Source organism: Xiphophorus hellerii, chromosome 8 (assembly GCF_003331165.1).
Source record: "Xiphophorus hellerii strain 12219 chromosome 8, Xiphophorus_hellerii-4.1, whole genome shotgun sequence".
NCBI lineage: Eukaryota > Metazoa > Chordata > Actinopteri > Cyprinodontiformes > Poeciliidae > Xiphophorus > Xiphophorus hellerii.
The window spans coordinates 9,717,221-9,745,100 of NC_045679.1; the positions used below are offsets into that span (position 1 = coordinate 9,717,221).

Below are 27,880 nucleotides of genomic sequence, written 5' to 3' on the forward strand. Positions count from 1 at the left end.
GTACCAAACATCACAAATCTGTTTGTGTATTTTGTTGTAATGAAAACATTTGCTGATTTGTATTTGTTCAAAGTATTTTTACTTCCACAATGCCTTAACATTTTCATAGATACCACAGCACTTCCTTCTGTCCACATAGTTAATCTTAATCTTGCATTAACATCTGTGGAACATTTACAGGTTTAATCACATCACAGTAACAAACTACAGTGTGACGTTGGGAGTTTAAGCAATTTATTCACAAAGTAGCAAAAGTGGAAAGTCAAGATAAAGTGGAAAGAAAACAGATATGGTCTTCCAGAACTTTTAAAATAGAAATCTGAAAAGTATCCATTGAGCAACAAAGAGAAACAATTTTAAAACTGCCTGCCCGACAACGTCATGTTATAAAACAGTGAGGATAATTTTACCCCAACATTTTAACCAATATGAATTATATTTAGTCACCATAAAACCAGATAGATATTTAAACATGGAATCAGGAGCTCACTCTTCTGTGAGAAATGGAAAAATACAGTGTGGCTTTACGTTCTGGTAAAGATCCAGAGACGCTGATTTAGGTGATGAACATCTGAAAAGAATCTCCATGACTAAAATCATATTTTTCCTGTTTCTTGTGTTTTTGATCTTAGAAACAACAGAAGATGTTCCATATGCATGAATTTCATTACAGACAATTGATAGGCAATAGTAATTTTATTGTGCCTAATTGAAGTTGTGTTAACTTAAAAAAGTTAAAAAACTGCCTCCAACACAACATCAGTGATCTCTAAATGCAGTTACACGTTTTACATCATTTCAAGTTCATGATCAAAATCACATCTATAACCTCTCTAGCTTCTGATTTAGCAGTCATTTCTAATATTATGATAACCATGCTTTATTAGTTACTTGTATTCTAATAATAATGTAATTATAGGTGTTCTTCTGAAAAAAAACAGGAATCATATATTATTCTTATTATTTGAAACTAAAGTTACAGTTGTTCATTTACTCAATTTGATAAAAATGTATTATTTTAAACTTTCTTGCATTGAAAGAAGGAATAGTCTCACGTATTTCTATAAATCTGCAGGCTGAAAACTTTCTTCATCTTATCAGAAAGCCTGATGTTCCTGTTTCATGGCTTGGCAACTCTCTCTCTCTCTGCCTGACTATGATTTCTTATGATTAAATTAAAAAAGAAATAGAATTTAAAAGTAAAGTTTGCATGAGACAAAAGAAACACACAACCTCACTGATTTTATTGAAGTTTGATTTTACCCCTAGTTATAGATGCTACTTTGTGTAATTAATTATAAATGTAACTTTATGTATTGTGACTGTTAACCTAAAATCTTCAGCATGGAAGTAATGGGATGATCTCGGATTATCTTGACACTGTAAAAAAGAATTAATCCTTCTTTGCAACTTTGTGGCATTTTTTGGATTTCAGGTCATATTTGCTCTTGCGGGGGTTCAAAGACACAACAAACTGGCACAATAGTTGCTGTGAAAGAGAAGACGACAATAAGTGTTGAATGAAAATTGAAACTTTTCCTTAATGGTTACATGAAGAACAGAGGGTGAACAGATTTACCTCTTTTTCCAAAATGCAGCTTTTCACATCATGGTTTTTCCACTTAGGACATTTGGTTCTTTCGAAGACTGCGTCGATTTTATACTTGATCTTACTGCTTTCCTGCAGAAATAACCAGACAAAACAGTGATTGGAAGTATATTTAGATATGGTACATTAATTTGTTTTAAGAAAGATCAGTCCAACCTGGGATTTAGCACTGTTAATTGAGACCAGCTTGAAGAACATCTTGCCCTTTGCTTTTTTGTTGAACCTTTCCACAGCAAATTCAACGGCCTTCTGAACATCTTCTGACTCAGTAGGTTTTTCAGACCAATGCTCTAAAAGATGCACTTTTATCAGTAAACATTTAAACAAAATCACAGAATAGTGACAAAAACTGTTCACCTAGAATCAGTTTGTAGGGTCAAAGCAAAGGCAAGAAGGAGTCTTATCATTCTGCCCATTCTGACCAGCAGTACAGTGGCTTTATTTCACAACACAGAACCTCTTTTACACAATGAAACAGGAAATTTAAAACCGTTACCTTACAGCAGGACAACAACCATAAACAAACTATCGGAGCTACAGGAGAATTGTAAACTTTGTAATAGAGTGTTTTGATTGTTTCCGATGAGTATTTTTCCAGTTATTTTACCCCTTTTTTTTACTGTGGCCCAGAGGTGCAAACCACTTCAACAAATTAAAAAACACAACAACATTAAGAAAGCACAATTACAAATTACAAAAACACAACATTAACGACGCACAATTACAAATTCAAAAACAACACGACATTAACAAAACGAACAGGGTATGTCCAAGTTGGAGACCTGAAATATCGTTGATTGGACGACAGTTGTCAGCCCGTTGTTGTGATACCCTATAGCGTCCGCCATATTGAAAGCTAATACAACTAAATGGGCCGAACTCTCTAAAGTGCCGCTCTGCAAAGTATTTTAAGTTAATGAATATCACTGACACAACCGATTGTGTCAGTGACACTATTATATTTAGGAATAAAAAAAACAAAACAACTAAGAACAACATTTCAAACTTTTTGATGTGATTATTTAATTGTTTTGGGGCACAATAATTACATTTGATACAGCTGATTCTGATAAATTGTTTTAATTGATGAACACACACACACACCTTTACAGTGGTGTATTCATGAACATATTAACACAATTCCATAAATCAATGTGCATTTGCAAATTCAAGATATGAATAATAAAACGCAACTTCATTAACATTTTTAAGCATTTTATTGAAAAGACAAACTTTGATAGTGGTTGTCAATCTTTAGCTACATATTTTTACTTTGAAAAAATATTTATTACAGTGTAATATGTCAACTGTGCTCTAGTCAGTAGTGTGAACAAAATCTAACAGACTAAATTATTTTTAATTTCTTAAACTGTCATAATACTGGCGACCTGTCCAGGGTGTACCCCGCCTCTCGCCCAGAACGTTAGCTGGAGATAAGCACCAGCACTCCTCCTGACCCCGCTAGGGACAAGGGTGTTGGTTGGTTGGTTGGTTCAAATTGAGATATTTCACTTAAAATACACAAAAAATGAATGAAAGAAGTCTACAGTGCATTACTAATTTATTTATATTGTACAGGCAGGGGTTCAGTTTTCTGGTCAAGCTGGGAGCAGTTCGGTGACTGGGCCTTCTGAGACATCTGGCCAGCCACAGGTTAAGGCGAATGATAAAAATGATTTAACAGTGTAATAGAAAACACATCCCTGATTCATTCACATTCGGACAAAAAAAATATATCATCACCATATCGGGGCTTTGACTTGGCATCTTGGCATTGTGGAGATGAACTGTGAAACAGAAGTCTGAAGAAAAACAGCTAAAGCTCTAATCTTTATGGACCTGTCCTGAAGAAATCCCCAGGTCTCCGCACTGCTCTCTGGATTAATGAACTTTCAGGTTCGCTCTTATATCAGACCAATTATTTTAATCTACATAAATTATAAGAAACATCTTACAGACAAGTGACGTACTGTGGTGGATACAATGTAAATATTTCACACCCGAATGTATACTCTTATCATGAAGGGGAGGATGTGAGGTGAGAAGACACCAACGGTTGTCCTACATTCTATTTTTGGTTTTGATTGGAAGACATTGAGAAGAAAACAAGACTCAAATTAGTTTTTCGTCTTTTTCTGCTGACTTTCACAGTATCTTAAAGTAACCATGTTTGACCACAGACAAACCGCAACTTGTCTTGCGAGCTTCTACTTAACCATGGTAACAATACACAAACGGCAAAAGCGCTTGTTGCAGGTTTCTAATTGCCTCTCTCTCTTTAGAAAAACAACACAGTATAAAAAAAAGTTAGCTAAACTAAAAAAAAATAATCAGAGTAGGTAACTGGGGCAATTTAGTTACAAAGGAAATATTTCTCTGTTGTTTAGAAGTTTGTTTCACCACGGAAATGCACAGTACGAGCCATAAAGTCAAGAAATTATGCTCGTAAATTTACGTTACTATTATCTTTAATTCTTACCTGCGAAGGGTAAAGGCAGTGGGTACACTTTGTACTGTAAAATGGTTGAAACTAGTCCACACAGCACGTTCTCTCCACTGCCACTTTCAAGATGGCGGCGACGTAAGTAGGACTCAGCGTATACGTATTTCTACCTGTTGTCCAATCAGCGATTTCTCAAGTCTCACACTGGGATATACCTCTTCCGTTTTGTTAATGTTGTAGCGTTTTTTGTAATTTGTAATTGTGCTTTGTTAATGTTCATGGCTGAACAGTTAAAACTCATCAAACTCTAAACTTAGTTTTGAAATGCTTACATTTCACCACTTTATTGTGTTACATAACTGAACAGGTCTATTCAGGACACATTGCATCTATATCTCTACTTACGTTTTGTAAGGAATCTCTTCTCAGGCTGAACTCCCAAACACAGATGGAAGACTGACAGACATATCAGCAAGGACAATGGCAGAGACATATTTGCTTTCCAACAACTTGTCAGCTACAGACGTTCCCAGGACATTTGCAAGATTCTAATGAGTCCAGGTCCATTTTAAAGGAATGAAACATAAATTAAAAAAAACTATTAAATACAACAGAACAGAAGAAAAACAGTTAAATATTGATTATTAACTGTAAAAAGTCAAACACCAACCTTATAGATGTTGCTTCAGCTGAGGGAAAATGCAAAGGAAGAGTGAAACGGCTTCTGTGTTCTCTGAGTGAATGTGTGTGTGTGTCAGCATTCAGACTTTATTATGTTCAACCAGTCAGTGAAGATCACACCCACCTACTGCCTGGGAGTGACACCATGCATGCTTCTAAGCCATGAGCAGCCTTGGTGAGCATTGGAGGCAAACTGCAGAGTGGGTGTCTGGTGATGTTTCCCTGCTGCAGTTATTCAGGAAACTTCATGTTGTATATGTGGGCATGTCATGAGCAATGGGTATTGTCCAAAAGCACAAAGTTGTGGAGGCAAGTGGCAAAATCGCATTTCATGTGTGTAGAAAACTTATTGTTGCCATTGCCAAAAAGTCTGAATGGGAATTCTTTAGACAAAAGGTACATTTATTAACGCTAAAGAACAAACACATCTGTCTTAACTTCTCTCTAGGACAAAGTAGTGGGAATGAACTAGTGTACTGACAGTAGAAAGCCTGCAGATCAAAGTCCACCTTTGTAGCACAGTTTTAACTTTTTTCAATAGTAGTTGAGATCACATGTGCTGGGTGTGGATTGTTTGGCTCAAAACCAAGAATTGACATGTTGGGTCATCATGTTTAAACATTGAAATGCCGGGAAACCATCTAAAATTAAGTAGAATGAAATTTAATGGGAGCTACGTTAAAAATCCTTAACTTTACAAGTGCTGCATCGACACTGCATTAATATTTTCATCTGTCTGTCACAGATGTGCTTAAAGGTGCAAATACATTTGTTGGCCTCTTGGTGGGGCCAGACATCATTTTAACCTACATTTGAAAGGAAGAAAAAGTATCTCTGAGGAACTCTAAACATTTGAAAAACATATTGTTTCATAACATTTAGGCTATGAAAAGGAGTTTGGAAAAAAACATAAAAAACACATATGATACGGCACAGAATTCTGTTTTGTCCTAAAGAACAATTAAAATTTACAGCTCTTTTCCATAAACTTCAGGGGGTTTTTAAAGAAAAATTGTGAAGTATTCAGTCATACATTTTGTTGCAAATGTGTTTATTTCAGAGACTTACTGAATTAAAAAGTGACAAATATAACCTTTTTGTGTTGTTACTTCTCTAAGTTTAAATACAGATAGCACACCACAAATTTATATTAGAATTGGTCAGCATTTATCTGATAGAACAGATGAAGATTAGATGTCATAAAAATCTCATTAAAGATTTGTGTGGAATTTAGAAGGTTTCACATCTCTGTCTGGTAAAATAAAATATATGATTCATTTCATGTATTATGTATTTGTGTTTCACAAGCTTAGAGGCCATTAAAAGTCAAACGGTAAAACAGGTAGAGTAGATAAATGCTGAAATGAGGTAAACATTGTCAGAATAAGACTGCAACGTACCAAACACCACAAATCTGTTTGTGTATTTTGTTGTAATGAAAACATTTGCTGATTTGTATTTGTTCAAAGTATTTTTACTTCCACAATGCCTTAACATTTTCATAGATACCGCAGCACTTCCTTCTGTCCACATAGTTAATCTTAATCTTGCATTAACATCTGTGGAACATTTACAGGTTTAATCACATCACAGTAACAAACTACAGTGTGACGTTGGGAGTTTAAGCAATTTATTCACAAAGTAGCAAAAGTGGAAAGTCAAGATAAAGTGGAAAGAAAACAGATATGGTCTTCCAGAACTTTTAAAATAGAAATCTGAAAAGTATCCATTGAGCAACAAAGAGAAACAATTTTAAAACTGCCTGTCCGACAACCTCATGTTATAAAACAGTGAGGATAATTTTCCCCCAACATTTTAACCAATATGAATTATATTTAGTCACCATAAAACCAGATAGATATTTAAACATGGAATCAGGAGCTCACTCTTCTGTGAGAAATGGAAAAATACAGTGTGGCTTTACGTTCTGGTAAAGATCCAGAGACGCTGATTTAGGTGATGAACATCTGAAAAGAATCTCCATGACTAAAATCATATTTTTCCTGTTCCTTGTGCTGTCCTTTTGTTTTTGATCTTAGAAACAACAGAAGAAGTTCAATATGAATAAAATTTATTGCAGACCTTTGGACTGAAATATTAATTTTGTTGCGCCTAATTGAAGTTGGGGTAATAATTCCAGAAATTTTGAAAATGTAAAAGTCCAAGACAAATCTGGGGCCCTTTATTGGTGGTTCAGATTGGCTTGAAGGATGAACACTGCCTTGGAGATGTTTAACTTTCTTTTCAAATATCCACTTTGTATCATTTCACAACCACAGTTGTACCAGTTCTGAGATTCCATCACACACAGCTGTTACGGTTTGATATGTCGAAATATTTCAGATCTTGATATTCTCAGAAGCTGCCAGTCTCGATCCCTTTTATTTATGATTTTGTTGTTGGTGTTATTTGGTTGGGGGAGTATTATTGCACCATCAATGGGTTAGGGTAGTGTTAAAATAAACAAAATTGTACAAAAAAGTCACAAAAACCAGATAAAGTTTAGATCAACGTTTATTTAATCCTTATTTACCAACAGTTATAAAAGCTAAATGTATGAGCTCTTGATTGTTCTCCCCCCAAAATTATCTGCACCCAGTTTTACTATTTCCATTTAATTAGGTGCAACATGTTAGGGTGTGTCTTAAAGGTTTCTTAAAACCAATCACAATTGTGAAGATATTTTAGACCGTTGTTGTTGCTGCTCCCCCTCCACCACCTTCTCTCTCTACTTTTCCTTCTGAGAGGGTGAGACATGCTCCCAGCTCTCCATCTAACGAGTAAATTGAGTTTCCTAAATCTGGTGGGTATTACCCTGTCCAGAACTCCATCCAGGTGCCTCGCCCTTTTTCCCCCTGTGAGTTAGTCAGACTGAGCAGCCTGCAGACAGCTAGTTTCACAGACCACACATGTTAACTGTCATTCTTTCTCTTTGTTACAACCTGCACTTGTTACTGAACCAGGTTGGGTTTAGTGACTTCGGCGAGTCCCAAGGGTGTTATTTTACGTATCGTTTTGGGCTAAAAGCAATCTATGAAATGTTTTCCACCTTTTTCTTTCAACAGTTTGAGTTGCAACAATCAAAATCCAAATCAGCAAACTCTGAGGTGTTGGTCATCTCTGCTCTTCTTTTATTTCCTTTTTTCCCTAATCCTTCATCTACTATCTACCTCCAACACAACATCAGTGATCTCTAAATGCAGTTACACATTTTACATCATTTAAAGTTCATTATCAAAATCACATCTATAACCTCTCTAGCTTCTGATTTAGCAGTCATTTATATTATGATAACCATGCTTTATTAGTTACTTTTATTATAATCATCATGTGAGTAATTATAGGTGTTCTTCTGACAAGAAAACAGGAATCATCCACTATTCTTATTGTTTGAAACTAAAGTTACAGTTGTTCATTCTTTCAAGAGAAAACATTATCAGTATAAGTATTTTTGCTTTGAGTTTTATTCAAATACTCAATTTGTTCAGACTTTTTTCTTTAAAACTTTCTTTCATTGAAATAAGGAATAGTCTCATTTGTTTTTATAAATCTTCAGGCTGGAGACTTTCTTCATCTTATCAGAAAGCCTGCTGTTCCTGTGTCATGGCTTGGCAACTATCTCTCTCTCTGCCTGACTATGATTTCTTTTGATTAAATACAAAAGGAAATATAATTTAAAAGTAAAGTTTGAATGACACAAAGGAAACACACAAACCTCACTGATTTTATTGAAGTTTGATTTTACCCCTAGTTATAGATGCTACTTTGTGTAATTAATTATAAATGTAACTTCATGTATTGTGACTGTTTACCTAAAATCTCCAGCATGGAAATAATGGGATGATCTCACGTTATCTTGACACTGTAAAAAAGAATTAAGCCCTCTTTGCAACTTTGTGGCATTTCTTGGTTTTCAGCTCATGTTCCTCGTTGCCGGGGTCTAAAGTCACAACAAACTGGCACTGTAGTTGCTGTGAAAGAGAAGACGACAATAAGTGTTGAATGAAAATTGATACATTTTCTTAATGGTTCTATAAAGAACAGAGGGTGAACAGATTTACCTCTTCATCCAAAATGCAGCTTTTCAAGTCAAGGTTTTCCATCGTAGGACATTTGGTTCTTCCGAGGACTGCGTCGATTTTAAAGTTGATCCTATTGGTTACCTGCAGATAGAACCAGATAAAACTGTGATTAGAAGTATGTTTTAATAGGGTACATTATATTGTTTTAAGGAAAATCAGTCCAACCTGGGATTTAGCACTGGTAATTGAGACCAGCTTGAACAACATCTCGTCCTTTGAATTTTTGTTGAACATTTCTACAGCATACTGAGCCGCCTTCTGAACATCTTTTGACTCAGGAAGTCTTTCTGTCCAAGCCCCTAAAAGATGCACTTTTTCTGAAAGACAAAGGTATGTCGATTGTAACATAAAACATACGAGTAAAAATGTAAAAAAAAAAAAGATCACAGAAGAGAGACAAAAACTATCAAGCTTGAATCAGTTTGTAGGGTCAAAGAAAGGGCAAGGAGGATTCTCAGCATTCTGTCCATTTTGACCAGCAGTGCAGTGGCTTTATTTCACATCATAGAATCTCTTTTACACAATGAAATAGGAAATTTAAAATGATCTCCTTACAGCAGGACAACAACCATAAACAAACCATCAGAGCTACAGGAGAATTGTAAACTTTCTAGTGGAGTGTTTTGATTGGATCCTGTCAGTATTTTTTACATTGACTTTACCACTTTTTTATTCATGTTGTGAATTCTCTCATATATATAACTGGTGTTGACATGATTATTTCAAATTCACACAATTCTTGTGACTTCCACCTTGTTAAAGGTGGAAGGACTTGTTTGTACTGGCAGCTAGCAGCTCTTGTATGTTCCATCCCCACCCAATCCAAAACAAATTCTCATGACTAATGGCAATCTGAAGAACTGGGTGTTGATCACATCCAACTTTGTACTTCTTTATTCAGCACTTTTGCTAATCAGAACTTTGGAACAAAGAAGCAAACAAGACATTTCATAAAGCCTTATTTTGGATTTGATTTTGATTAACTGCACAAATCATATGTGATTCCACTAAAGTAAAATCCCAAACCTATTAAGACATGGTAAGGTATTAGACTACCAAAAAGGAACCCTTTATACATACAATTTAAAGTCCTGCTACTGAGCAGCCCTGTCTTTTGTTACTTCCAAAACTAGCGTCCCGTCTGCCAAAATACACAGCAATTTGACAATGATAAATTAATCTGATTTGTACCCGAGGCAAAACCTCTGACTCACTGTACTCAACCGTACTGCAGTGAGGAGTCATCAGCTGTGGAATAAGTCCACAAACACACAATTTATTTGACCATGAAGTCAGCAAGCCACACAGTTTTAGAACAACAGGTCCTTTCTTTTTGCAGAATCAGATTATTGTCTTTAAATTTAAAGACAATTTTGTTACCTATCTTACCATTGACTTAGATTCTCTGTGCTCACGAAAGGGTTTCACAGACTGATGGAAACAAACTAGCTTCTTTGTTATCTACTACAGTTTGTTCTTTTAAAAAAAGAAAGAGAAAACATGATTTAGTAAGTTAGCTCTTACATTTGACGATGTGTCAGAATGTTTACATGAAACCACAAAGTTACCTTTTGATGTTTGATTTGTTTCTCGACTGTTGGCATTGGCAATGACTTTGTGCTCATGGCTGAACAGTTGAAACTCATCAAACTCTAAACTTTGTTTTGATATGTTTACATTTTTCACACTATATTATGTTTCAAAATTAAACATGTCTATTCAGGACACATTGCATCCATATCTCTTCTTACTTTCTGTAATGACTTCCTCCACAGGCGGAGCTCCCAAACACAGCTGGAAGACTGACAGACATATCAGCAAGGACAATGGCAGAGACATATTTGCTTTCCAACAACTTGCCAGCTACAGACGATCCCAAGAACTTCGCAAGATACTGAAAAGTCCACGTCCATTTTAAAGGAACAAAACAAAAAAGAAACTATTAAATACAACAGAGCAGAAGAAAAACAGTTAAATATTGATTACTAACTGTAAAAAGTCCAACACTAACCTTATAGGTGTTTCTTCAGCTGGGGGAAAATTTAGCAGAGGAAGAGTGAAACGGCTTCTGTGTTCTCTGAGTGAATGTGTGTGTGTCAGCATTCAGACTTTATTATGTTCAACCAGTCAGTGAAGACCACACCCACCTACTGCGTGGGAGTGACACCATTGGAGGCAAACTGCAGAGTGGGTGTCTGGTGATGTTTCCCTGCAGTTATTCAGGAAACTTCATGTTGTATATGTGGGCATGTCATCTGTTAGTGCCATGTCTGTGGGGGTGTGCCTACAGTTAGCTTTTTTATTGTTGAGCAAAAATCTGTTGCTGTACACAGTGAGTGAATGGAGAACGATAGACATTTGTTTTAGTGTACGTATTTGGAGTGCAGTGCTTGTTGGGGCAGACAATATTCTTCAAGTTTTGATTTGCCTCCTGAAAAACTAAAATTCTTCAAAAATTCTCTTTTTCTTGGATTTCTATTGGCTCTCTGATCCCTTATATTTTTACTCATCAGGCCAGGAATTTACTCTTCTAACAGCTTTAAGTCTGTTTTTGCTGTGCAAGACTGATATAGGCTATATATTGAGACAGTTAAAGTATTATATACGAACTGTATTATATACGAACTGTAAACAAACCCTTTTTGTAAATAGATTTTCTGTTGCTCATCCAACTTCTAGGCTGGAAATAGTTTATTGAGTATAAAGACTGAACTTCAGTTTACTGCCGTTAGAGCCATTAGGAACCGTTGGGTCTTTCTGGCAGTTGGTTCGTCTTATTCTCCGTACAGCTAAAGGTAAAGCTTAAACTATAATATATTTTTACTTTATTAAGTTTATATTATTGAAGTTAAAACATAAAAATATGCCTTATTACACTATCTAGTGCCCCACGCATCCGGACTGAGAGCCACTATACTGTTGTCCCATTGAGATCGGTGAGCATATTCTGAGCCTTTCATTTGGGTTTTTGTTCTATTTATCACATTGTTGTTAAAAAATAGCCTTTATTTGATTTATTTAATTATTCAAATGTAAATCTTTGCTGGGTTCGGGTAAAATGTAATGTTTTATTATTGTGTTTGAAAAAGGATTAAAGCTAGAACAGCTTAATAAAAATCCTATATTTCTGCTGGTCCCGTCTGTTGACAGGTCAGGTTTTTTTTTATTTTGCTGGATAGTTCCTGAGGTGGATTAATCCGATGACCTTGATTTCGAGCCTTGCCACTTGGACTTAGAGAAAAACCGGATTTCTTCTTTCCTATTTGGAGTCCTGCTGCACCCTGCGGTGTGGTAGGCGTGTAACACTCACATCTTCACACACAGTTTAATTCCCCGTCAATTCCCAGTTTAATAAGTTATATATTGAATATTGAACATCTTTTCACACTAATCAGTCCATCCAGGATTTTCTTTGTAGTTTTCTGAAATCCACATCACAGATTTTGTGGCGCTAATTTAGAAATATTTGTAAGGAATTTTTTTACAATATTTGCTCTAATATATGATGTTAAATGTGATCTTTAATCAATCACTCTATCGGTCATGGACTACAACTTGACATCAGGTCAGGCTGAGACAGCAGTCACTTGAACCCAAATGTTTTTGGCCAATTTTGAGAAAAAATGTTAATAAACTCAGAAAAAATGTTGATAAACTCAGAACACATGTGGGGATCTGTTGATGTTTGTGTGAATTTTGCAGTTATTTGTGAAAAACTGGAGGGGCCTATTGCTATGATTTGGAGTCTAGAGGGCCACATAAAAAGCTATGCCGGGCCAGATTTGGCCCTCGGGCCTTGAGTTTGACACACGTGCCATATATGATAATCTCGAGAACTTTTTTCAATAGTTGGGAAGTTAATTTTGCTTGTTTAGTCAAACATTTATTTTCTTTTGTATAGTGAAAAAAGAGAGTGGGAAAGAAAATTTAGAATAAATCGATGTAAACAACATGAAAAGTAAAAGACAAAAACTAAAACTTATAAATCTTTTGAAAGTTGGTTAGGATTGATTAAGCCTCGTTAATATCAGGCTTAAGACTCAAAATTGTAAATGAGTAACAGTTGTAATGTACTAGTATTGTTGTGGTTTGTTTATGTTGTCATAGCAACTGCCTAGCAACATGGCTGTCAGTTAAAACAAAGAACGTTGCAATCTATATTTTCAGTATGTTTTTGTTAGCTTTTTAAAGGCACAATGTAGTTCTTATTATAAATAGTCTTTAGTAAGAAAATAAATGTGTGTATATTTTATCCGGTTTCAACTGTAAATAACCTTTTCCAAATTTTAATCTTCTAATCAAAGTTAAATTACACGTTATCACAAAACTGTTCAGTTTAAATATCAATAACTAGAAGCAAAGTTTAGTGCTTTAATGATTAAACACAAAATTAAAGCACCACTTTCACATTTTTCTACTGTGAAAACCGCAAATTCTCATATGACGACCAAGCAAGAATTTCACAGTATGAACTTACGTTTTGCGGAGGTGTTTAATTTAAAGTAAAAAAGAATTGAGCCTTCGTCGCAACTTTGTGGCATTTCTTGGTTTTCAGCTCATGTTCCTCGTTGCCGGGGTCTAAAGTCACAACAAACTGGCACTGTAGTTGCTGTGAAAGAGAAGACGACAATACGTGTTGAATGGAAATTGATACATTTTCTTAATGGTTCTATAAAGAACAGAGGGTGAACAGATTTACCTCTTCATTCTAAATGCAGCTTTTCAAGTCAAGGTTTTCCATCGTAGGACATTTGGTTCTTCCGAGGACTGCGTAGATTTTAAAGTTGATTCTATTGGTTACCTGCAGATAGAACCAGATAAAACTGTGATTAGAAGTATGTTTTAATAGGGTACATTATATTGTTTTAAGGAAAATCAGTCCAACCTGGGATTTAGCACTGGTAATTGAGACCAGCTTGAACAACATCTCGTCCTTTGAATTTTTGTTGAACATTTCTACAGCATATTGAGCCGCCTTCTGAACATCTTTTGACTCAGGAGGTCTTTAAGACCAAGCACCTAAAAGATGCCCTTTTTCTGAAAGACAAAGGTATGTCGACTGTAACATAAAACATACGAGTAAAAATGTAAAAAAAAAAAAAAAAAGATCACAGAAGAGAGAGAAAAACTATCAAGCTTGAATCAGTTTGTAGGGTCAAAGAAAGGGCAAGGAGGATTCTCAGCATTCTGTCCATTTTGACCAGCAGTGCAGTGGCTTTATTTCACATCATAGAATCTCTTTTACACAATGAAATAGGAAATTTAAAATGATCTCCTTACAGCAGGACAACAACCATAAACAAACCATCAGAGCTACAGGAGAATTGTAAACTTTCTAGTGGAGTGTTTTGATTGGATCCTGTCAGTATTTTTTACATTGACTTTACCACTTTTTTTATTCATTTTGTGAATTCTCTCATACATATAACTGGTGTTGACATGATTATTTCAAATTCACACAATTCTTGTGACTTCCACCTTGTTAAAGGTGGAAGGACTTGTTTGTACTGGCAGCTAGCAGCTCTTGTATGTTCCATCCCCACCCAATCCAAAACAAATTCTCATGACTAATGGCAATCTGAAGAACTGGGTGTTGATCACATCCAACTTTGTACTTCTTTATTCAGCACTTTTGCTAATCAGAACTTTGGAACAGAGAAGCAAACAAGACATTTCATAAAGCTTTATTTTGGATTTGAATTTGATTAACTGCACAAATCATATATTATTCCATATGGGAAACTGGGACCTGTTTTGGTTGGAAATCTTCTTCCTCATCTCTCAGCGTGTTGGGCAGCAGTAGATCCTCTCTTGCTCTTTTCAAGTCATTTTTCACACAACTGATCTCCTCCTGGTATTTTTCTGCTTGCTGTTTCAAAGCAGTGACTTCGGTTTCAAACCGACAGTTTAGCTCCAGGTACAAACAGTTGACCTTCTCCAGCTCAGCCTGGGCACTGCTTTCCTTGTCTAGCAGGATTTGAATCTCTGTTGTGTTTTGTTGGAGGACGGCATATTCAGCTCTCAGCTTGTCCAGAAGCGCCTTGTCCTCCTCCGATGTCTCCAGGTGAGCTTTTCTCTCCTGCTTTATCTCCAGCTGAAGTTTTTCAACTTGTTGTTGCAGAGCAGATAGGTTTCTTTCACAGATAAGCTTCTCTTTCTTTTCTCTGTTAGAAAGAGCAATTTGCTCCTGCTTTATCTGCTGCTGGTAGGTTTCAACCTGCTGATGTAAATCCATAGTGTCTGTTTTATATCTACATTTTAGCTCCTCGTGTGAAAAGTAAACCTGATCCAGTTCATTTCGCATCTCCTACTCCCTCTTTCGCAGAATTATGATTTCTCTTGCCATTTTTTGGAAGAGCTCCTCCTTCTCAGCTCTCAGGTTGTCGATGAGCTGCAGATTCTCTTTCTCTCTTTCTAAGTTGGTGTCTTTCTCACGTGTCGCCTCCATCCGATATCTCTCCATGTCTTGCTTTAGTCCAGAAACATCCCTTTCATATTTGCAGTTGAGGTCACTGTATGAACGTTTGAGCTGAGTCAATTCTTCCTGCAAAAGTTTCTCATTGTCTTGCAGGAATGCGATCTTTTGGGACATTTCTTGAAACATGTCGTCCTTTTCAGATCATCCCAGAGCTCATCAAAATGTCCCACTATCTAAAGTGCAATGAACCAGCAGGTCAAGGATTCAATGGACAGACCTGCATCCCATAACATAATGCATATACATTATTATTATTACATAATAATATATACACCACAAAATGAGTTTATTATAGGCTTTGTACATTGTCAATGATCTTCTGATTCAACTAAATAATACAATTTTAAAGTAAGCACTGTAAGTACATAGTAAAATTTCCAGATTAAAATTTATTCAATTTGAAAACAATTTTACTCTAAAAAAAGACATTTGGCCCCAGTCTAAATAGAGTAAAATTTACTCTCATGGAAGAGTTGAAATTACAGATTAAAATCAACTCCATTTAGTGCAAATATTTGAATCAATGCCAAGAGAATTTACTCCCAAGTTTTTTAAAAGAAAAAATACTCTACCGTATTTTAACTCCAAGTGAAATATAATTTACTCTAAAGAGAATTGCATTCTATTCTAAGTAGAGATAAAGTTTAGTCTAACTAAAAAGGAATTTTACACAAAATAGAATAACATTTTATTCCATATAGTGTCAAATTGTTTTCTTAATAGTATAGAATTTTACTCCTAATTTAATTTTATTCCATATTGTGCAGTTCTAATTAAATTCTAAAATAGTACCAGATTTAACTTTATTTCACTCACTAAGCAATTGTTTTACAGCTATAATACACAGCTGACTTTGTAAGAGTACAATGCATAGACTAGAAATCAGTATTTGAACAGCCATTTTTATTGTTCACAGGAAAAAGTATGGAACATTATAAACATTTGCATCTTCATGACTGTATGACACCTGTAAATCAAAAGCTCTGAAACAGTAAAGCTCTTCTACATAAATAACATGAAGTCCGTTCTCTTGTACACAAAACTTGAAAAGCACTGAAATGCTCATTCAGACACAATGTTTGCAGAGCAAATGTAACAAACAGTAACCTCTCAACTTTAACAACATTGTAGATCTTATGGAAAACTGGCATTTCACTTCAACTTTTCAACTGTTTTTTAAAGAAGTTGACCATAAAAATCTCATCAAAACAGGCAAGAGAACCTTGTAATTTACAAGGAATGGCATGTTTGTCAATCACAATGAAGGACTTGTGAATCACGCTCCTCTGAGTCCCTACTGCAAGCAGGTATGGTTGACGGCTTTCTGCGATGCCATCAAGGTGCTCCTGGATGCTGGTTCCTGTCTGTGGCAAAAACAGAATAAAACATGATTAGTCTTGGGTTTCAAAGAAGACAGGGTTGTAATAGATAAGGCAAATTACTTTTCAGGACCTCTTAAATGTCACTTTAAATGAAATTTAAGACCAACTTCACTAGAAATACAAATAAATAATTAAATAAATATATATATATATTAAAAAAAAGGGAAGAATAGAGAATAAGAGAATTTTGATCAACATAAATGTTCCCTTTACTGTAACCTTACCTTAACAAACTTCACAAGATGTTCACTGGTTTGTCTGGCTGAGAGTTTTCCTGGTCTCTTGTGCCCATGAGGTGACGTAGCAGGAGGTGCACTAGGATCAAAATGGATGACATGTCACTGTCCCATCCTAGAAGAAAAAGTAAAATAAACATAAGCTACCAAAACTTCTTATTTGCAACCGTATTAATACTTCCAGAGTGAGCTTACCAAACACTGACGGCAGGAGGAGGTGCACTTATATTGAACCAATTAATATAAGATGTCAGGATGTTTCCACATGTGTGAAATGGTACAAAGGTGAATGCTTTGATGATCTCATCCTAGATTGGTGATATCAAATGGACATCAACATGTCTATACTGCTCTGGAAAGCAATTTCTATCTCTATTATCCAGTCAAACCCATAAGAATGACCAAAAATAGTTCACAAAAATAAACAAATGACACTTAAAAAAAACTTACCTTCTGGATTGAGATTTTGTGCTTCACAAATCTCTAGCACACCAAGGTTCAGACCTTTCAAAAGGAGCTCAAAAACATCCTCATCCACTTCAGTCTTTGAGTCATCAAAGACTTTTAAGTCCAAGGTGGGGATGCTGAACTTTTTGCAGCTGTGAACATAGCAAATTATTTATTTATTATATATTTGAACATATGTAGATAAAAATTAAAATAAGACATAAAAAGTAAAATTAATTAAAAACAAAATAATACATCTGAAAAGTTGGTATAAAGCACCCATTATGGCACCACACCCAAAACGTTTTTGAGGAACACAATACAGTGAAACCTCGTTTTTCGTGGGGGTTACGTTCAAAAAAGAAACCATGATAGGCGAAATCCGCGAAGTAGTAACCTTTATTTTTTTACAATTATTATACAATGAAATACTCAATAATACATTGAAACCAAAGAACAAAACCTTTTTACAGGCCCAAACATTTGTTTAACAAATAAAAAGTACTGTAGAAACTTTTTTTTTTTTTTTTTTTACAAATAACTACTGTACTGTAAAATAATCATTTTAATACAAACTGAAGGCGGATTCCTGTGCCCGAATTGCGGAGATCAGCAACCCCCCCCACCGCGACCTGAGTTATTGGATTAGAACGGGAGAAAATAAAAAATGATTATGAAAAAGAAAACAAAGTACAGTAGGACAAATAGTGACTCACGTGTATTTCACTGCTCTTCTGACTGAGCCGCTGCATCCTGACTCCGCTCTGTAGCGGTTTTTTTCTTCTAAAGCCCGCGGTGCAGCTGTGTTTTTTCGAGAGAAGAACATAGTTATCGGTAGTTGTTGTCGCTCTTTTTTCTTCTGGGCAAAAAGATTCTTATAAACTGACATGCCACCATCGATTATGTTAAATTTGGGTAGAGCAGAAGCGGAGAGACTGTTTAGCCAATCAGAATGCAGAACACAATGCACGATGCAAATCCGTGAAAGGTGAACCGCGATATAGAAGGGGTTCACTGTATATGAAAATGCTGGAAACTTGTTTTGTTAGCACTCACCACATTCCAAAAACGAACTGTAAGCCAGTTGGCCTTCAAAACAGATGTATTCTGTCGATCTCTGTATTTGACACGCACAGCTTGCATCCTTCATGATATGAAAATAATATATTTTTTTCTATAATCTTATAAACATACTTATCAAAGTGAATAAAAAATTAAGATAAAAGGTTGAAACCATCATGAGGAAGAAGCACTGGGTGGCTAACAGCTATCCATAATGGGCGAGGCTCTTTACTTGAATTTAGCCAATTACCACAACAAAAACGAAAAAAAAACAAAAAACATATCAGTTCCATACAACTCGATGTAAACGGGGTTTATGGACAAAATAGTAAATCAAAAATGTTTTACTGACAACTTACACAGTTTGCATACAAAGCACAACTTTAACTCTTTTTTTTAACCGTTGCTCTACAAAGTTTCTAGCATAGTCCTCCCGCGCCATTTTCTGGGCGGAATACTGACTCCACATGCTAGCAGAGCCAGCTCCGATAGTACAGCTCGCTCCTCTTTTAAACTCCGTTTCTCAGCTTAAAAATAGCGACAGCCTTGACTTGTGAAGATAAAATAATGGACGTAGCATTGTACAACAATGATGTTTTTTTTTCTGCTTACATTGTTGTAAACTGCTAAATTAAGTTAGCTGAAGCACACACGCTAACCAGTTAGCCAACCATGTTAATTCCTCGCTGCACCCCTCCTTCCCCCACGACCATACAGCAGCACGTCATCATAATTAGTCTTAATAATAATAAAAAATCATAAAACCCCAGGTAAAATATATCTACAACCCATTTGGGGACTTACCTGGCACAAAGCTAACTGTCGCCTCCGTTTCCACTGCGGGATAACAAGATGGTGGAAGAAACGAAACTTAAGGAACTTCAGCGGCCGTGTTCTTGTTTTACTCCGATATGATTTCCTCTATTTTTTTACTCCGATTCTATTGACCAATTGAAATGATTTCACTTTCTAATGTATAAACATGACTCTTTTAGATGAAAATCATGTTAACTTCGAAAAAATTACTCTCCTATTTTTCCTGTGTAGTATTTTACCCCTCCATGGGTTGCGGTCACTACAGTGGACAGCTATTTTCTTATATGTATATATGTTTTTTGTTATAAATGCACACAGTCCACTAAAGTGAACATTAGTGCATCATACATTAGGCCTAAACTGCATTAAATTACCAACTACTGGCCATCCACCCAAAGTACAAGAAAATTTAGTTAAATCCAACTTTGGCAGACAAAAGTGACAGTTTGAAGATGGTTGAATGTGAGCTGCTTTGTTGTCATGAATCAGATGAAAAACACACTTACACTTCCTCAGACCTGGTGTCAAGAATTGGACTCCAGCAGGCTCCACCCTGAAAGGAGGAGGGGGGTCAGACCATCGGTCTCTTTCAGCAGCAAACATGGAAATATTAGCTAATATTTAGCTTCAAACTAAATGTTTCCCAGCAGACTGACTAAAGACATGTCTCCCTCTTCTCCTCCTCTATCAGACCTTCTCTGCTCCTGCAGCAGGTTCCTCCATACCTGAGAGCTTCCAGTCTCCAGTGTGGATCCTTCAGTCCAGCCGACAGCAGCTTCACTCCTGAGTCTCCTGGATGATTGTAGCTCAGGTCCAACTCTTTCAGATGGGAGGGGTTGGAGGTCAGAGCTGAGGCCAGAGAAGCAGAACCTGCATTAATCAGCTAGCCGCTCTCAGGCAGTTTGGATTTAGTAATTTAGGATTATTTATTTTGATGTAATCTGCATTTGACTTTGAAGGAATGTTTCTTCTTTTACTAGACAATATATGATATAATAAGTGCTGTGAGACTTATTTGACTCATGTATAATTTATGGTACAGAGAACGCTACTGTTAAATGTTTAACTGGTTGCAGGTTTTTCAGTTGTTCTTTTGACTGAGTAGCTGCTGTATTGTGCCTGTAAGTATGTTGCATGTTTACGTTAATTAGGTGAATTTATTACCAGATAATTTTTTCATTTTGCCAGATCACATAATATCATTTATAACTAACGCAAAATTAAACAACCAATTCAGGTGATCGGCAGAGATCGACCTCATGGGTGATCGGTATCGGTATAGGAATCAGCAGCAATAAACCTGATCGGAGCATTCGTAGAATTAATACATTTTATTTTGATTATGTTAGTGAAAATGTTGGTTTTATACTGAGCAACAATTGTTGCTGATGGAAAACTGCATAGTCTGAATTACACAAATAGCCCATCTTTGCAGAGTAATGAAATAGTGGAAATTTCAAGGAGGTGAGAATTTTGGAGGTGAAGTGGTTAATTATTTTTATTTAAGAATCTTGTGAGCGATCATCTCAAAGTATTCAGATGTCAGATGTCTTTCCTCTTGCTGGATCCATTTCAATCAAGTTTATTTGTGTAGCAAATTCCAGCAACAATGCAGTTTCAAAGTGCTTTACATAATAAAAACACACAAATAATCATAATAATTAATCATAAAATATACGATAATCAAAAATTGAGAAAACCGGTAACAAACATTACATTTTGATGAGTCCCATCATCAAAATCATTAATACACATGAACTATGTTGGTCAAGGTTCCTTTTATTTCGGCCACTGCTGAAAACAAATACTCCTCTGATGCGCGATCAAATACAACAACCCATGAAGTTGCACGGCTCATCATGCTTTTATTTTGAAAACCGACACTCAACCTGAAGCAGTCACGTGACCCGTGCAATGCGAGGCATAGTTTGTTGTCAGTCACGCGGTTTTCAGCAAGACGACACAAGCAGCTCCATCTGACACGCCCCCTTTTTACTCGGTACACGCCTAGAAGTCTGACGTCAGATGGCCATCACTTCCTGGAACGTCACCTGGATTCTGTCACAGCTGATTGTGGTTAAGTACGGCCCACTCTCTTTGGAAAGGTAACTTGTTTGCTGATTTTGTGCGTGTTCTGGCACTTTAAAATGACGGTGAAATTGATCAGAACGGAATGTAGCTACACTTTTAACTTTGATATTGCGCAGTATATTTATTTATTTAATTTATTTTTGTTTTTTTCTCTCACTCTACTTTAGTATTTGACAATTAATTTATTTTATTTTTCTTGATTGATATTTTGAAAGTGCACTTTAACTTTTGAATGATAACTTTAAATTGATAAGCTTGATATATGATTGATACACTTTTTGTTTTACTTTATTTAAATTCTGGTTAATTTGTAACCTGATTATTGAAATGTTTGATCTTGTCAAAATGATTAGAAACTTAATAATTGAATTTGCATTTAACATGCATAAACCAAATGTCCAAATGTTATATTTATTTCCTTTTGTATGTTTGTACATAATTGTTTGTGTTTTGATAAAACACTTAATGGATTTTTCTGACCTTTTAGGTCGGGGGGTTTTTTCTCCTGTTGGACCAGATCCTCATCTGGATCTGAAGACGTCGAGCTAGCAAAAGGACAATGGACTTTATGATTTTGGAATTAATTAATTCTTGTCTCTCATTGTGCTACTTTAATTGTCTGCTTTTATTCAAATCACTAGTGTATATACACCAAAATTAAAAGCACTGCCTCCTGTTTTTCATTCACAACTCGGGCTCTTATTTTAAAGAACAATCTTCTGGTGCTGCTTTTGTAGCCACAGTTAGCTGCCTAGCCCCATAACTGTTATATTACCAAGTATTTTTGGTCTAGATTCTAGTGCAAATATCTTAGCACACTTGAAATAAAACAAAACTGACTTAAAAGTAACTTTTTAGCAAGATACAGAGGGTTGTTTTTTTTTTCTTCTCAATAGTAATTATTCCTTAATATTGATGAAAAAGTACTTATTCCATTGGCAGATGATTTTACTCATAACAAGATATGTTTCCCATGTTACGAGCAATGGGTACTGTACTGTCCACAAGCAGAAGATCGTGGAGACAAATGGCAAAAACACATTTCCTGTGAGCAGGAAACACGTTTTTGCCATTTGTCTCCACGACTTTGTTTGTACATCTATGGCCAATGACTTTTTAATGTTGATCTTTTGTTAAAAAAAAAAACTTGCTTCACAACTGATAATAATCCATTATTTTCTTATTAGTGTTTTATGTTGATCACACTTTGTTACCTTTCAATTGCTTTATGAAGATTGACTACAAGTTGTCAATTAGTTCAAGATTTGGGGATGTAAAATTTAGTGACCCTATAAGACAGAATATTCATGCATTTTCTTTTCTGGTTAATAGATTTCCTAGATGTCACAAAAAAAATCTAAATGGGAATTCTTTAGATAAAAAAGATACATTTATTAACCCTAAAGAACAAACACATATGTCTTAACTTCCCTGTAGGACAAAGTAGACATTTTCTGGTCTACTGACTGTTTTGCAGTTCATCAAAGTCCACGTTTGGTGCACAGATTTGCCTTTTGCAATAGTAGTTGAGATCACATTTGCAGGCTGTGGATTGTTTGGCTCAAAGACCAAGAATTGACATGTTGGGGGCAACTGCTCTACCAGCTGCGCCACTGTGCAGCCCTTTTTGTAGAATATTTTGTATTTATTCAATATTAAAGCTATACTTGAGTGAAAGTCAGTCATATTTTTCTTAAAACACCAAGTTTCCCTTTCCTGTGTTCAGGTTGCTCAGTATCTGAACTTGGAGCTACTCATCTTGGATCAGTTTCTGCTCAAACTCAGAGAGGAGGAAAACAGAGAGAATCAAAGGGTCATCAACAAGTAAGAGGGCGATTTTATTCACAAAAAGGATTTTATGTTGCCACTGGGGCAAACATTTTTTTTAACTTTATAAGTGCTGCATCGACACTATTAATATTTTCAGTATATCTCTCACAGATGTGCTTAAAGGTGCAGTTACATTTGTTGGTCTCTTGGTGGAGCCAGACATCATTTTAACCTACATGTTTTTTGATTCTCTTAATTTTTACTGATAACTTCCTTGGATTTGTGTTTGTATCAGGTACCAACACCAGATGTTAATACTCTTGCAAAAAGTATTAGCATCTGTGGAACATTTTCAGGTTTAATTACATTACAGTAACAAACTTCAGTGTGCTGTTGGGAAATTAAGCAATTTATTCACAAAGTGGCAAAAGTGAAACGATAAAGTGGAAAGAAAACAGATATAGTCTTCCAGAACTTTTAAAATAGAAATTTAAAAAGTATCTATTTAGCAACAAAGAGAAACAATTTTAAAACTGCCTGCCCGACAACCTCATTTTATAAAACACTGACGATAAATTTCCCCTAATGTTGTAACCAATATGAATTACATTTAGTCACCATAAAAGCAGATAGATTTTCCAAATGGGATCCGGATGGAGTTTAGTCTTCTGTCAGAAATTTGGTTGGAGAGTATTATTGCACCATCACTGGGCTAGGGTAGTGTTAAAACAAACACTACAAATGTCCATAATGTCACAAAAAAAACAGATAAAGCTTACACCAATATTTATTGGTCTGAATTTAGATGATGAGAAAAGTCCAGTTTGAAGCCACATGTTGCAAGGCTAACGGGTTGGTCTTCGGCTCTCTGTGGCCCTGGATCTTCTTCAGCTGCAGAATTCTTTGTCCATCTCAATTGTGGCTCAAAGCCGCCTAGAGAATAGAACCAAAGGTTCCTCTTTTGCATTGACATTTTATAGTGTTTTTATAGCATTTCTCCACCCTATATATAAACTTGCATTGGTTGGCACTTTTGTCATGCTTGTTTTGCTGGCTGTCTGCTTGAATAGATGATCTCATATCCATCATTGTCTTAGAGACATTATGACCTGATGTCAGTGTTCTTGTCCTGGTATTGGTCAAAAGTCACCCTAAACACTTTACCTGCACAATCTTTTTCTTTCAACTGTTTGAGTTGCAACAATCAAAATCCAAATCAGCAAACTCTGAGGTGTTGGTCATCTCTGCTCTTCTTTTATTTCCTTTTTTCCCTAATCCTTCATCTACTATCTACCTCCAACACATCAGTGATCTCTAAATGCAGTTACACATTTTACATCATTTAAAGTTCATTATCAAAATCACATCTATAACCTCTCTAGCTTCTGATTTAGCAGTCATTTATATTATGATAACCATGCTTTATTAGTTACTTTTATTATAATCATAATGTGAGTAATTATAGGTGTTCTTCTGACAAGAAAACAGGAATCATCCACTATTCTTATTGTTTGAAACCAAAGTTGTTCATTCTTTCAAGAGAAAACATTATCAGTATAAGTATTTTTGCTTTAAGTTTTATTAAATTACTCAATTTGTTTAGACTTCAGCCTTTAAAACTTTCTTGCATTGAAAGAAGGAATAGTCTCACGTATTTCTATAAATCTGCAGGCTGGAAACTTTCTTCATCTTATCAGAAAGCCTGATGTTCCTGTTTCATGGCTTGGCAACTATCTCTCTCTCTGCCTGACTATGATTTCTTATGATTAAATTAAAAAAGAAATAGAATTTAAAAGTAAAGTTTGCATGAGACAAAAGAAACACACAACCTCACAGATTTTATTGAAGTTTGATTTAACCCTTGGTTATAGATGCTACTTTGTGTAATTAATTATAAATGTAACTTAATGTATTGTGACTGTTTACCTAAAATCTTCAGCATGGAAACAATGGGATGATTTCACGTTATCTTGACATTGTAAAAAAGAATTAACCCTTTTTTGCAACTTTGTGGCATTTCTTGGATTTCAGGTAATATTTGCTGTTGCCGGGGTCTAAAGTCACAACAAACTGGCACTTTAGTTGCTGTGAAAGAGAAGACGACAATAAGTGTTGAATGAAAATTGATACATTTTCTTAATGGTTCTATAAAGAACAGAGGGTGAACAGATTTACCTCTTTGCCCAAAATGCAGTTTCTCAAGTCAAGGTTTTTCATCTTAGGACATATGGTACTTCTGAGGATTGCAATGATTTTAAAGTTGATCCTTTTGGTTACCTGCAGATAGAACCAGATAAAACTGTGATTAGAAGTATGTTTTAATAGGGTACATTATATTGTTTTAAGGAAAATCAGTCCAACCTGGGATTTAGCACTGGTAATTGAGATCAGCTTGAAGAAGACCTTGTTCTTTGCTTTTTTGTTGAACATTTCTACAGCATATTGAGCCGCCTTCTGAACATCTTTTGACTCAGGACGTTTTTCAGTCCAACCCTCTAAAAGATGACAAAATTGACAAAGGTATGTTGACTGTAACATAAAGTATATCAGTAAAAAGAAAAAAAAAGATCACAAAAGAGAGACAAAAACTATCAAGCTTGAATCAGTTTGTAGGGTCAAAGAAAGGGCAAGGAGGATTCTCAGCATTCTGTCCATTTTGACCAGCAGTGCAGTGGCTTTATTTCACATCATAGAATCTCTTTTACACAATGAAATAGGAAATTTAAAATGATCTCCTTACAGCAGGACAACAACCATAAACAAACCATCAGAGCTACAGGAGAATTGTAAACTTTCTAGTGGAGTGTTTTGATTGGATCCTGTGAGTATTTTTTCCATTGACTTTACCACTTTTTTTATTCATGTTGTGAATTCTCTCATATATATAACTGGTGTTGTCATGATTATTTCAAATTCACACAATTCTTGTGACTTCCACCTTGTTAAAGGTGGAAGGACTTGTTTGTACTGGCAGCTAGCAGCTCTTGTATGTTCCATCCCCACCCAGTCCAAAACAAATTCTCATGACTAATGGCAATCTGAAGAACTGGGTGTTGATCACATCCAACTTTGTACTTCTTTATTCAGCACTTTTGCTAATCAGAACTTTGGAACAGAGAAGCAAACAAGACATTTCATAAAGCTTTATTTTGGATTTGAATTTGATTAACTGCACAAATCATATATGATTCCACTAAAGTAAAATCCCAAACCTATTAAGACATGGTAAGGTATTAGACTACCAAAAAGGCTTTTCTTCAAGTTTTTCTTTGGATTTGAATTTGTTTAACTGCACAAATTAACATCACCACATGTATGATTTCATTAAGGTAAAACCTCAAAGGAATTGGTCCCATCGTATTGTATTAGTAATACCTTGTTGTATTACTAATACAATAAGGTATTAGTAATCTAATACCTTATTGTGTAGTCACAATAAGGTATTAGATTAGTAAAAACTTTATCCTTTTTACACTCAAATTAAAGTCCTGCTAATTAGCTGCACCATCTTATTTCTTTTTTCCAAAACTAGCGTCCCGTCTGCCAAAATACACAGCACTTTGACAATGATAAATTAATCTGATTTGTAGCTGAGGCAAAACCTCTGACTCACTGTACTCAACCGTACTGCAGTGAGGAGTCATCAGCTGTGAAATAAGTCCACAAACACACAATGTATTTGACCATGAAGTCAGCAAGCCACACAGTTTTAGAACAACAGGTCCTTTCTTTCTGCAGAATCATATTATTGTGTTTAAATTTAAAGACAATTTTGTTACCTATCTTACCATTAACTTAGATTCTCTGTGATCACTAAGGGGTTTCACAGACTGATGGAAACAAACTAGCTGCTTTGTTATCTAATACAGTTTGTTCTTTTACAAAAGAAAAAAAAACATAATTTAATATTTTATCTCTTACATTTGAAAATGTGTCAGAATGTTTTCATGAAAACACAAAGTTATGTTTTGATGTTGTTTGACTTGTTTCCCGACTGATAGTCATGATTTTGTGTTCATGGCGGAAGAGCTGAAACTCATCAAACTCTAAATTTAGTTTGGATATGCTTACATTTTAACCATTTTATTGTGTTACGAAATTAAACAGGTCTATTCAGGATACATTGCATCCATATCTCTACTTACGTTCTTTAATGTGTCTCTTCTCAGGCTGAACTCCCAAACACAGCTGGAAGACTGACAGACATATCAGCAAGGACAATGGCAGAGACATATTTGCTTTCCAACAACTTGTCAGCTACAGATGTTCCCAGGACGTTTGTAAGATTCTGATAAGTCCAGGTCAATTTTAACGGAATGAAACATAAAAAGGAAACTATTAAATACAACAGAACAGAAGAAAAACAGTTAAATATTGATTACTAACTGTAAAACGTCCAACACCAACCTTATCGATAGATGTTGCTTCAGCTGGGGGAAAATGGAGCAGAAGAAAAGTGAAACAGCTTCTGTGTTCTCTGAGTGAATGTGTTTGTGTCAGCATTCAGACTTTATTATGTTCAACCAGTCAGTGAAGATCACACCCACCTACTGCCTGGGAGTGACACCATGCATGCTTCTAAGCCATGAGCAGCCTTGGTGAGCATTGGAGGCAAAGTGCAGAGTGGGTGTCTGGTGATGTTTCCCTGCTGCAGTTATTCAGGAAACTTCATGTCATATATGTGGGCATGTCATCTGTTAGTGCCATGACTGTAAGGGTGTGCGTATAAGGCTCTGCAGAATACAGGTGTCAGGATTCCTGGCCTCGTATACATTTTAAAGAT

The 27,880-nt window shown here is 35.6% G+C and overlaps 3 protein-coding genes across 4 annotated transcripts; all 3 read right to left on the reverse strand.

The window, feature by feature from the left end:
* Nucleotides 1–212: 212 nt before the first annotated feature.
* LOC116724247 (cystatin-like) lies at nt 213–4,966 on the reverse strand. Its single transcript, XM_032569766.1, has 5 exons — nt 4,723–4,966; nt 4,458–4,600; nt 1,766–1,899; nt 1,580–1,681; nt 213–1,489 (listed from the first exon to the last, which is right to left on the reverse strand). The coding sequence occupies exons 2-5, from the start codon at nt 4,543–4,545 to the stop codon at nt 1,394–1,396; spliced, it is 420 nt and encodes a 139-aa protein (XP_032425657.1). The 5' UTR covers nt 4,546–4,600; nt 4,723–4,966; the 3' UTR covers nt 213–1,393.
* A 1,383-nt stretch (nt 4,967–6,349) lies between these two features.
* LOC116724245 (cystatin-like) lies at nt 6,350–10,956 on the reverse strand. 2 transcript variants are annotated; one of them, XM_032569764.1, is made up of 6 exons: nt 10,827–10,956; nt 10,567–10,709; nt 9,705–9,706; nt 8,981–9,132; nt 8,795–8,896; nt 6,350–8,704 (listed from the first exon to the last, which is right to left on the reverse strand). In XM_032569764.1, the coding sequence occupies exons 2-6, from the start codon at nt 10,626–10,628 to the stop codon at nt 8,609–8,611; spliced, it is 414 nt and encodes a 137-aa protein (XP_032425655.1). In that variant the 5' UTR covers nt 10,629–10,709; nt 10,827–10,956; the 3' UTR covers nt 6,350–8,608. The 2 variants fall into 2 exon arrangements, with proteins under 2 accessions (XP_032425655.1, XP_032425654.1); XM_032569763.1 differs by lacking the exon at nt 9,705–9,706.
* Nucleotides 10,957–23,490: 12,534 nt separating this feature from the next.
* LOC116724246 (cystatin-like) lies at nt 23,491–27,642 on the reverse strand. Its single transcript, XM_032569765.1, has 5 exons — nt 27,505–27,642; nt 27,243–27,385; nt 25,459–25,592; nt 25,273–25,374; nt 23,491–25,182 (listed from the first exon to the last, which is right to left on the reverse strand). Exons 2-5 carry the CDS (start codon nt 27,328–27,330, stop codon nt 25,087–25,089), a joined length of 420 nt encoding a protein of 139 aa, XP_032425656.1. The 5' UTR covers nt 27,331–27,385; nt 27,505–27,642; the 3' UTR covers nt 23,491–25,086.
* Nucleotides 27,643–27,880: the final 238 nt, after the last annotated feature.